General features: G+C 45.4%; 1 protein-coding gene across 1 annotated transcript in view; it reads right to left on the reverse strand.

Annotated features, from left to right (window-relative positions):
- Positions 1-1,404: 1,404 nt before the first annotated feature.
- The window catches only part of ADAMTS12 (ADAM metallopeptidase with thrombospondin type 1 motif 12), a 4,274,824-nt gene continuing 4,263,217 nt past the window's right edge, over positions 1,405-13,011 (reverse strand). The window contains exon 24 of the mRNA XM_085630806.1: positions 1,405-2,025. Within this exon, the coding sequence (XP_085486932.1) occupies positions 1,880-2,025 (146 nt within the window). The 3' untranslated portion in view covers positions 1,405-1,879. The remainder of the gene's footprint in view (positions 2,026-13,011) is intronic.

The following is a 13,011-nucleotide window of genomic DNA, read 5'->3' on the forward strand; positions in this document are numbered from 1 at the left end:
CTTCCGCTGCCTCACCTTCACCCCGGGGATCTTCACCCGCCCTGCGGGCACTCCGGCAATTTCACCTGCTGCAGGGGGGTGCCCTGGACACGGGCAGCCACCTTCCCCCTTTTACCACCAGACAAAACGGCTGCGCACGCGGGCAAGTCCCGCTCGTCACCAGTGTTATGTTCTGGGCCCTAGGCCCACATGCTGAGTGAAGGATGACGCATACACGTGAATGTGGCACTGATAACTAGCCACGAGCAGGTGCACTCAGGCCCTTTTATTAGCGGGGTCACCTGACTGGTGACGTCCATGTTGGATGGGTGAGGGAGTGTGTGTGTGGGCCAGCCCTCGGGGGAGTGGCTGGCAGAAACACTAGACTGTGTCCAGCAGGACACAACAGGCAGCAGAGGGCAAAGTGGGAGATAAACATGAAATTCACAATCGAATATTTGGATGGTAGTCCAGATGAGCATCAGTAAGCTGATCAAGTCATAGCCCTTAAGAGTTCTGGTATTTTTCAGAGACAGGACAAAGCACAACAGAGAACAGTGATGTAGTGTATCATAATCAATAGCTTTCATATAAGAATGCCACAACCCAGCTAATCACTTATAGGTGGTCCATGGAAGAAGTATGTTAATATGCACAGAGACAGCCAGGACCACTGGTAAGATTTCAAGAGTAACAGGAATGAGGTACAAGAGGTGGACTACTGCAACGGAACTTGTAGCAAAAACCCAAGAGACATGAGAGAACTGAAACAGAGCAGAAATAAAAACAAACATGAATGGAGAGGCCGGTGAGTGGACTGACGGCAAGCAGAGAACCCAAATACAACATGCTGTTGCCGGGTGCGTTCTTAAAATATGTGCTTACAGCCTCAAAGGACCTGGATGTACTCCTTTGCCCTTCATCTCTCGACCTGGAAGTGTTTTTCTTTACAGATACAGATGAACCACCAGACAGCAAACCTCTCCTTCACCACTCCTCTGACCTCCACAGCTTTCAGTGCTTCGGTCCCGGACCCCAAGCACAGGACAGCTGCCTCCCATAATGCCTCATACCAAGTGCGACCTGAGTCTTACCTCAGTTTAGTCCTTTTAACCTACTAGTCTTTGGAGAAGCACACCTCTTGATTAAATTACACACCACTCAAGTTTATTTAGTAGGTGAATGTCCAACTGTATAAAATTGAAAGTAGTGAAACTGGCAAAGTTCTGAAGCAATTGTTTAGTAGAAACAAATTATTCGTTAATGAAGCAATTTACTTTTGGTAATAATATCATAATCTTATGTTGAATTTTCAGCAGAATAACCCATTTTTGAGACACTGTCATGCTCTATCCCAAACCTGGTCATGAATTAAAAGAAACATAAAATTATTATTCACGTAAAAAAGTCAAATGGAAATATGTGTTCATTTCTTATCAAAGCTGGTTTTATTTCACATTTTAAATGAATATTTGGAAACAAAAAGTCTTTATTAAATCAGCATAACATTTAAAAAAATCAAACCTATGTATTTTCATGGCACACACAAATTACAACACAAGCATGTAAACAACACACAATGCTTGCCCAATTCATATTTAGAGGTATTTCAGCGATTCAAATAGGAATTCATCCAGGCCGTGGCACAAAGAGGTCTTGTTGTACAACTGATTGCCTACAATAATATAAGTGGAGTCTTTCAAAACATTTGATGCAATAAAACCAACCATTTGTTCACCTCTTTGAACTTCCTTATGGGCGTCTTCTTACATATGGCTGTCCACTGAGTCATACACATGCATTTGTGAACGGAATGAGCACCATTGTCTTTGAACACACATCTTGTGTCAGCACCACATATTCCCTCTCACTATGCACTCTGTGCCACAATGGGGAATCATCAAGTTTGTCTCCTTAGTTTAGAGGATTGCCTTTGAGGGCAGGTGAAGCAGCATTGTGTCTGGATATTCAATACTGCACACTTGCCAATAGATTTCAGCGTCTGGCAGAAGTTCACCGACATCTTGTCCACTTTGCATGGATAAGCTGTAGATAAAATATCAAGGTGAAAATGAAAAATACGTTCACTATCCATTCACAAATTCGATTTATAGTCACATCTTAAATACATTGGTCATACAGTACTAATATTGATTTTTTAAATAAGACGGGTCACATTTAAATTTTCCAAGAAAATGAGATTGCTTTGTAATTATACATTCACTTCATAATGGTGAATCAAATATGCTTTCATGCGGTATACATTTAATTCTGGGTATGACTGTGTAACACTTAATTAATTCATTGGCAAATTAATGTTGCCATGTTCAGTTTACTGGTTTATATCAGAGTATACAAAATGCCATATACTGAAATACAATTTAGTTTTTATTGATTACATGTGCCAGATTTTATGCAACTGAGTACCAGGTGCTAATATAGTTCATGGCAGCACACAAAAATATACAGTTTTGGTATGATCAAACAAGATTAAAGGCACCTAGCAAAATGGTAAAAATAAAAGTATTTACAATGACATACTTGTAAGAAAATATTTATTGTTTTTATGCTCAAATATAGGATAGAGACAAGGGTTAGGATCACAAAAGATTTTTCATTGACTTGATTTCATGTCCTTGATGGTAAGTTAAGGCAGTGCTTGTTTCAAACACTTTTCACCGCATATTATGAAAACATGATTCTGGAGGTGGTAATGTTGTAAATTGACCTCATTGTGATTAATAACTATTGCATACCCCACAGCAGTGTGTCAGTAGACTTGTTCGGTGTGCAATACATCAGTGCACAGACATTGGTAATGAAAGCATTTAGCAATAATTCCATAAGGCACTGAGCATTGGCTCACCCACCCGTAAAGGGTGACACTACCTCTCCAACCTTCTTTCTAGCTTCATTCTTACCCTTGCAACAACTTATTGTGAGTCCCACAATGCAGGCAATTTGGATATCCAACTACAAAAAGTATCTCATCAGCAGGATATGCAATGTGCCTGCCCTCCACATTAGGTTAGCAAGTCAATGAAATTGATGTTGTAACCCTGTATGAACATTCCTCCCAAAATATTTTCCCTTGTGAAAATACCCCCTGCCTTACACTACTTTCATATCTAGGGCCCGATTACAATGTCGGACGGACCAGAGTCCGTCAGACATCATTTGGGAACTGGAACCGAACAATCTCCTGTCATCGGTTCCAGCCCAGCTAGTAGGATGCGACCGAACCCTGTTCGGTTGCGATCCCATTCTTAACGATGGGAGCATGCATTCTGAATGGACTTAACAGCAGAGGTGCAGTTCATCCCTGCACCCCGTGGCACGCACCTCAAGGTGCCTGCCACCTGGTGCATGGAGCAACAGGGCTGCCACCCGGAGGCCATGCACCTATGGTGGCCCTGCTTGGGGCCCCCAAAGTGGGATTCCTACAGCCTTTTTTGTGTCGGAAAGGTCAGCGCAGAAAGGCTATGGGAATCTTCCATCATAATCCCTCGGCTGGAAAGAGCTGCCTGAGGGATTGATGGAGGACTGCCGAGTGGCAGCTGGGCTCTTCGAGCTTTTGAAAGCCATTTGGAAATCCAGTTCAGATTCCTTTCTGACCGACCCCATCAAAATGGGTTGGTCTGAAAGGAATCCGAATGGGCCATTTCGATGCCGTTGAAATGGCTCCGACCGACGGTTGGAGCCATTTCTGATTGCATCGAAATCGGCCTCATAGAGTGATCTATTTCCGAGATGGGGTGCAAAAGGGTCAGATAGGGGTTTGTGAATGTTATGCAATGCAAACCACATCTTGTAAATCTCTTGCCCCACCATTCGCAAAGGGTTTGCTGCTGCTTAACTGTTCAAATACTAGGCATTCACTTATGCAGTATTAAATGGATTTATAGATGCTAATACACCTGCAAACGTAGTACCTAACATTTTGGCTCATGAACCTGATTTATATAAGCCTAAATTACTTTATTGATAGGGGTCTATATTCTTAATGATACAAATATGTAACTCTAAAACATTTGGAAGAATCAAATATATTACCTTAAGAGGATTACCAGATATTTTTGATCTAATGAACTCACTAAAATAGAATTATGACTGAGGGCCAGATTATGACTTTGGCACAGCGGCGGGGGCTTAAAGCCAGCTTCACTGCCCCAAAGCCGCAAATTGTAATGTGCAACTCATCACACAGTCACGGGTCCGTTCGCCATTTCCATGGTGGTACATTGAAAAAAAGGCACCGTTATGTGAATGGCCAAAAGTTCCAGCACGGCATGGACGGTGACATCCATGCTGTGCTAGAACTGCAGGGAATACAGAGGGGCACATAATGTCCTATGTTTTTGTGATACATCATTAATTTGACAACATGCAATGCAGTAATTATCTGTTTTCTGATTAGATTGACAAAGTAATAGATTCAACTATCCCTAATGACCCTCCTGTGATGCACTAAAGAAAGACAATTAATAATTCAGAATCTGAATCTTAAAGTGTACAGAAATGTTGACTAATACTGCATAATTATTCTATGAAATATATTTATGACCAGAAAAGTAACACAGCCTTTAATGCACCACTTTAGAAGTAATAGTGTCAGAAGCCATATGTTACAAACAACTTTGTGTGAGTGGCATTTGAATGTGTGGCTAGCATTTCCCAAATGCATAAGCACATGTGTGTCAGTGATTTTTTGATTAGTCAGACGTCAAAGCTGTTGTATTTCAATTTGGCATTAATAAATTATGCAGTGCTACAAAATAGCACCATGTTGCAGCATACAAACAGTTTTTTATTGTTGCCATCGTTCCAGAAATACGCTTTGCAAAAGAAATGTAAATACCATCAACTTCAGGTAGTCCTAAAGAGTGATTCTAGCGAATTTCCAAAGTTGAGAACAGTAGCTTCATGAACACTGACTGTTGGATCTCAATTGCAGAGAATTACCACAATTATGTTTCTTGTGGCAAAAACACACTGGATCTGGGTTGGAATTCAATATACGGTATACAGCAAATAACACAAATAACATCTTGTAATTGCTAGAGTATCAGGAACTGTAACAATAACTTAATAAAAAATGACAGAGAATATGAAAGCGGGTAATGGGAAAAACATAACATTCTATAATCTTTTTTCTATGTTTATGGAGACCCAGAAAGAATGAATTTAAAGAGAACAGCTACAAAGGAAGAGAAGAGAAGTAAAGCTAATTGGTGTAAAGTGGTTGGAGAGTCAGCAAAAAAATTGAAAATTGGTTGGAGAGGAGGAGAGATAGACTTACCAGCCCCGGAAAGACACACCAAGGAGGTGGTAGAAAGGGGGAGTTTTGGAAGGGAGATTTGAAAGGGGAGGACAACAGAGAAAAGGAGGCTCAATGAAGGAGAGGTTAAATGAAATAGAGGTACAGTAAAAAAAGGGCATGTTTAGGAAGAAAGAGAAGTTGGGTAAAAGTAAACCTTGACAAATGGTTTTGTTTCCAAGCAGTATCCCATTATCAGGTACATCCTGGTCACTCTCAGTAGATTTTCCTTTGCGTCAGATGCTAGAAGTATACCAGCTTGCAATTTGGGGTGGGAAAAGTGGAAAGTGTCCCATGGACCGTAACCAAATGTACCTGGAAGGATCTGCATCCAGAACAGACACTACCTGTCCTGGTCTTAATATATTTACTTGCGTTCCCCTCACCCTTTCCTCAAGGGGAGGACACACACAGGAAATTAGGACTTAAAGTATTAGAGTCTTGCAAGCCAAGCAAGTGCAGAATATATGCAGAATCACAGTCCCAAGTATCACAATATTGGTGTTGATGAAAAATGTCCAGAACATAAATAAAATGTACAGAGGCAAACTTTTATCTATATATATAATCTCCATTGCACTGAGGGGCACATTCTCAAGGACCTATCGCTGAGTTAGCGGCACTTTATCACGGCCAAAGTAGCAATAAATTCATCGCACCATTCTCAAGCTGGTGCTAACAGCCAATATCACCACTTTTCCGTCGATAGCAGCGGCCAAAAACATCGCCACAGATGACATCGGCAACTAATGATAATGAGAACGTTCCCGTGCAAAAAGCCGCGACAACACCACTTTGCAACATTCTCCACGACCAGCCAGATTGGCAATAAGTACACAAAACATGCAATAAGGCGCGTTAGCAGCAGGGATTTAACACCTGCTCTTACCTGGTGTTAAGTCGGATGACAACCTGCACCATGAAAGGGAGCCCAGCCCAGAGTCACACCTGCAGAACAACAGATGCCATGGAGCCACTGATCATGCAGCTCGGAGCCCCAAGAGGGCCACAACACCCACTGCCATCACACCCAGGCCCGCCACCACCCCGGACCACCACAGAGGCAGCGCAGACAAAGACAGCGGACCTTCAGAAAACGCACCAGCCTCACAGACTTAACACCAGAGGATGTCATTGCCCACTACAGGCTCAAAAGGACAACCATCCTACGCATCCTGACCATCATTGCCCACAGGCTAACGGTACCAACACGGCGGACAACCAACATCCCTCTGCAGACAAAGCTGCTGGCTGGGCTGCACATGTTGGCCTCTGGGACCTTCCAAACAACAACTGCCAGAGTCGGAGGAGTGTCACAGCCAACCCCATCAAAGTTCCCGACACCTGTCTTGGATGCCATCACCAGCTTGGTACCCCAGTACCTTCACTTCCCACACACTGTGCAGGAACAGCTGGAAACCAATCAAGGCTTCTACGTCATAGCTGCCTTCCCGCACGTGTTGAGGGCAATCGACTGCACACATGTACTCCTCGTGCCCCCTACCGCCACTGCCCTAAATCACCGCAATAGGAAGCACACGCATTCCATCAATGTGCAGGCAATAGTGGACCACTGTGGACTCTTCACCAATGTCATTGACAACTACTCAGGCAGTGTGCATGAGTCCTTCATCTTCTGACAGTCCATCATCAACCAGCGCTTTTAGGCTGGCACCTATGGGAATGCATTGCTCGTTGGTAAGTACCAAATGGACACACCACACACCTCAACTCTACAATCATGCAACTCACAACTCTGGGAATGCAGATGTTACAAACTCACACACAACATGCCAAACAACAAGCCCACCTACCAGACCCGACAGCACAACTTCCTGTGGTGACCTGGGCAAGCCATGTACACGAGCCATCAACGGCATTGCACCTCAGCCACATAATAGCAAAATGTGGGGAGAGGTGGGAACCATGCATGTGCGAAGGAGGCAAGTGACCCATGAATGAGAATGTACACAATGCCAAGTATGGTGCGGATATGCTGGACAGACTGCAATATGCAGACCACAGACATGCCCATGTCGACATATACTGCTAATGTTTGGAGTGTAGTGAACAGTGGACGCAACCATGTTACCCCAGGCAGTGGGGAAGAGCATGGAAAGTAGCTCATTACGTCCCCCCTGCAAGCGTGAGCGGAGTGGACTGGCCCGGCGTATGCCAGGCCAGCGTAGGGGTGTGAATAAAAAGCCTGCAGCTCTGGGTGTGGTTCTCTTCTGGAATGGCCAACGTGTCTGCCAGGGTGGCACCACAAGGCCGACGCCATGAGCGGCGGTGCTTGCGACCATGTGCGCCTGCTGCACCCCAGGCTGCAGGTCCCCAGACCCGTCTTGGCCGCCCCTGCGCAACTAGACCACACCGCTCACCTTCTGACACCAGCGTGTGTCAAGGAGGGCCCACCATGTGCATGTGCAAGCTCCGAGGCCCGCGACCTTGGCAGCCTCCTCAAACCATCGCTGTCCTCCCTGAGACAGGCCCGCTGCACTCTTTTCTCATTGACGTACTCCACCAGCCTACACAGCGGTCAAGTAGGTCACACATTTGGAACTGAGTCTTGATTATGCAATGGCAAAGTCTACACTTTATGGCAGATTTTATATCACTGTACTCCCTTCGATGTGGTGCCACCAACTCTGTCCATTGCATCCGAACGACACCTGTCAGTGGTCCCTTGCTGACTATTGTCTTCGGCCTACACTGCGGTTGAGTAGGTCACACACTTGGAACTGAGTCTTTATTTCTGTATGGTAGAGTTCATATCATTGTACGCAAGGAGAGGAGTAAGAGGAAGACGTGGTTCAGTCCGGAGGAAAAAAGGATCCTCGTTACTGAGTGAACACTACCAACAACTGCTCTGGTGCCACTAACTCTGTGCATCACACCAATGAGACGTGGCTGTGGGTCCTTGCTGACCGCTGCCTCAGGCCTACACTGTGGTCCTGTAGCTCAAAGATTTGGATCTGAGCCTTGATGTATTCATGGCAGAGTTTATATCATTGTACAAGTCTCATCTCAGACTGCATCCACTTTCATCCCTGGTGCCACTAACTCTGTGCCCCGAAATTTATGGACACTCTCTAGTTGAACTTTGGTGGCGTCTGAGTCTATGGCCTGCGGGTTGTCTTCATCATCACGTAGCTGATACTGACTTGGTAGTAAAAAGGAGTCTGCAGCATTCTACTCCTCCATTTGTCTGTTTCAGCTTGCTTCTGCCCTCTGCATTATGCACCTTCCACTGTCCCCCGAAACACTTCATGACATTCACCTTCGACATCAACGAGGACCCACTCAGCTCGCGTGGCCCTACCTCAGTGTACCGCAAGTCATCAGCCTGTGCCGGCCACAGTGCATCCCGGGCCACTAACTCTGCAGGTCAAGTAATGGACCCTGTCTGATTGACTATTGGATGGACTCTGTGTAGATGGCATGGGGCTCATCAACACCATGTGTCTGTGGCCCTGCGTTGTCCGCTGCCTCCAGACTCAACTGCGGTCCACCGGGGCTCACACATCAAATCGAGTCCTGATCTGCCTGGTCGACACATCACCACTGGATGCACACGCCACCACCGCAAGAACCACCTCCAACCAACAACTGCCAGAGTAGTAAGAGTCTTACAGCCAGACTATCCGAGTTGCTCTAACATGTCTTGGATGCCATCATCAGCTCGGTACACTGCTCAGCTCTTCAGGTGCCACCAACTCAGAGCACCACAGCTCATGGACCCTTTCCAATAGATCTTTTTTGATGTGGACAGCTCACGCAACAATGTCACCTCAGGCAGTGGGGAAGACCTGGGATGATGATGGGGAAGATCTGGCTGGTGTGCGGAGGGGTGAGGGCATGGACAATGGGAGGGCAGGAGGCAACAACCAGAAGGCAGCAATGCAGACTGGAGGTGGAAGTCCAGCTACACACCAGGAACTATGGATGAAGTACGTGCTGTGGACTGCGGACACAACTATGTCACCTCAGGCAGTGGGGAAGACCTGGGACGATGATGGGGAAGATGTGGCAGGTGTAACACACCCTACTGCAGCAGGAATATCCAGAAGGGACACAATCTTGGACATTTTCTTCACATGAGCACGATCAGCTCTGGTGCCCCCACCGACCCTTCTAATTGGATATTGCGTGACCTCTGTACTTGCTCTGGCTAACAATATGAATGCTTTGCAGTTGTTTGTATTATGTTGGTATTTTCTGTTTCCGCTTTAATGGTGAACACTGTTCACGTTGTTGCCAGCACCAACCACTCCCTGAGGGCTGGCTCACACTCACCCCACACCCATCCAGCAAAGGCATCACTGGTCAGCTGACCCTGGTAATAAAGAGTGGCCGGGTGCACGTGCCCGTAGCCAGTTCAACTGACTATCAAAGTGTGTCCGTGCGCTCATTACGTATGCATGATGGCCCCGGGCTCTACCACATTACATTGTATGTTGTACAGCGGATGCAACCATGTCACCCCAGGCAGTGGGTAAGACCTTGTACATGTAGCTCTGTCGTCCCCCCTTCATTCGTAAGAGGAGTGGACTGGGCCAGCGTACTCAAGTCCAGCATAGGGTAGTGAATGATTGTCCCGGGGCTCTGGGCGTGGTTCAGTACTGGAAATGTACAAATGTGTGTGGCTATGTCGCAGTGTGTGTGTCTGTTGGTGAGTGTAAGTGGTCCCTGATGGGAATAAGACACCCACGTATGTAATCGAGTTTGGCTGCCATGTGTTCGAACCCCACCCACACCTGTTCAGCCACCTCCTTCTGGCAGTCTGACACCTGGCCGTGGAATGCGATGTGTGCTACTGTGAGGTGCTGGGAGCCATTCGTGGTGGTGTGTGCTTCCTGCTGTGTGGTCTGTGCAAAAGGTGGGGTCTCCTGGATGCAGCTGGGCTGCCCTGCTCCTTGGAGGTGGGTTGCCTAAGATGTCCATGAGCTGTTGTAGGGTGTCGGTGTTGAAGGTGTGGAGGTCCTCTTCATCATCACTGATGAGTTGTCTGGTCTGCTCTGCAGGAGGTGTTGATTGTCCTTCTGCTATGTGAAGGGGACATGCATTTTCACATTGTGTTGACATGTATGTTGACGCATTGTTCATGTTTACCTCAGGACTGCATGACAATGTACATTGCGACTGTTTTGGAGGAGATGACTATTTGATGAGGGACAATGGACATTTGAACTACATCACGGATGTGAGGTTGTACATGTACATATTCATCTCACAGTTGCCTGCTATGCCAGATGTGATTGCCCAGTTTCCACGCACAGGCGGAACCAGTTGTGTCCTCTGTTCTGTCGTGGGAGTGTTGCACTTTGTACGACAATGTCGTCAATGTTGATGTGCTGTTAATGCTATGTGTGTGCTGCATTGTGGGTGAGTTACCCCTGCTGCTCAGATTTGGCTGCCCCTTATCCCTTTCAGGCGGTGTGCCTTTGACTTCTGTGCTTCGACAGTGCTGGGATGTTTCGGACTTGGGTATATTGGGCTCTTGGTCGAGTTTTGACTCTTGGACATGGTTTGTCCGCAGATGTTTTGTTGCGTCAGGGGTGGTTTGTGCACGTGGATGTGTCGGAGTGTGGCCTGCTCCTTTCTGGATGTGGTCCACACTCAGCCACCTCAATGTCGAGGCATGCACAATGTCATGATGATTGGACTGCAGCCATGCTAATCGTCATGTGGTGTCACTTGCATTGTCGGTGTGGCTCACAAATATGATTCTTGGCTGGGTTTTGCACGTGTGCATGTGTTGGTTGTGATATTGGTGATGTGTGGGGTGGGACCCTTTTGAGCACATTGTGGATGGGGGCCTACTTGGTGTTTGTATGTGTGCTGCAGTGTGCCACGGGTGTCAGGGACATGATCCAGAGTCATTGTGGGTGTGCAGTGTGCTCTGCTTAATTGCGCATGTTTGCCATTGTGCCTATCTCCCCCTGTCCCCTCAGTCCCTGGTCGGTACTCACCCTGTTGATGTTGTATCAGGCATGTTGAGCAGTGTCCGGTGCCACAACTCCTGGCACCATATCCCGACTGCTGACTGTGGCCACCATTTTCTCCTTGTCATCCAGCTCCTGGTGTGCCGCTGGGCCCCACCTCCAATCTGCATTGCTGCTTTCATGTTGGCATCGGGTTTCTTCTTGGTTTTGGCCTTCACATCCTTCCAGCGCCTCTTGACCTCTTCCATTGTCCTCCTCAAAGCTGCATCTGCATTCACATGGTCCAAGATAGTCTGGCATATTTGCGTCTTTGTTGCCAATGACTCGTTGGATGTGACGAACAGTTGTTGGTAGTGCTCCATCAGCTCCGTGACGATGATCCCGTTTTCCTGCGAACTGAACCACGTCTTCCTCTTCCTCTTCTCCTTGGCCTTCCCCAACCCCGAGGTTCCTTGCTGGTCGTCTGTGGGGCTTGTGGGTTTGGTGTTGTCCTCTGCACTCGGTCCGGGTGCATCCATGGTGCTACGCAGTGTATTTGTTTTTACACTGCTTTTATAGTGCATTTACTGGCATGAGGCGTGGGGATTTGGGGACTGTCACTGGTTATCGCTGATTTTTGTTTCGCGATTTGGAACATCGCAACTTTTTTCGCGTTGGTGTTTCGCATTTGTTTATTATCGCGTTGATTTTAACGCGGTCATTTGGCACGTTATCGTGAGACTATCGCATGGTGCCGCCGTGTTGAGAATACAACGTTAACACAGTGTTATTTCCCACGATGGAATGCGATGTGCAAAGTTGCGTTAAGCACATTTTGCGATAGTTATCTCAAAATCTGCCATTGAACGGTACGTTTCTGCATACCTGTTTGGTAACAAGCCCAGCTTGTTAGCAGCAAGTGGCTTCAAGAACATTATATCGGCATATATAATATTGACATACAAAAATATAATTAAAAAATATTGCGAACAAATAAAAGCACCATCCTACACATAAAAAAGAAAAACAAAAAAATTGGCTGCAAAAATGTAATCGTAAAATATAATAAAAATACCTGAATATCAACAAAAATATAGAAATACAAATTATTGAAATTACAGTAAAACATAAGAAATATGAGCAATTCCACAAAATCAAAAATATTGTCAATCAAAATATTGCTCAACATTTTCAAATGTGTTCCTTTGATTATATGTATATAATACAATATGAGGTATGAAATCAAACTACTAACCTTGGAAACCATGAAATTAAACTTAAAAACAGTTAACTTTCTCAATTAAATGATAGCATTAGAAGGAAAGCAAAATGTGAAACTAACTGCGGCAGAAGAAACCCCCCTGTGTGTGCTGTAAGTATCACTCTGCACAACTGAAGCTCTCCATAAATAAAGCCCTAACATTTAAAAAGTAAGTACCAAATTATAAGAAGACTTATTCTTAACTACAGAAGTTTCAAAACAAAAACAAATAAAAAAAAGTTATTTAAAAATTATATCTCCAAAACACAGGAGTCAAAGTTGCCTAAAAAAATCCCAAAAACAAAATAAAGAAAACAAAACCACACATCTATTGTAAAATTATATTACAAGAATGACAAAATGCAAGTATAGTAATTAAAACACTAAATATAACCACTATAATTAATAAATACACCTTTTTCTCTTCTTTAAATCTAGTAATAGCTACAAAAAAGTGTATAAACCTAAGAAGCTAAGGGCCCGGTGGCGGTCCCACCACCACCGTAATGCTGTTTTATGGCTGCCACATC

This window comes from Triturus cristatus, chromosome 2_1, assembly GCF_964204655.1.
Source record: "Triturus cristatus chromosome 2_1, aTriCri1.1, whole genome shotgun sequence".
Classification (NCBI taxonomy): Eukaryota; Metazoa; Chordata; class Amphibia; order Caudata; family Salamandridae; genus Triturus; species Triturus cristatus.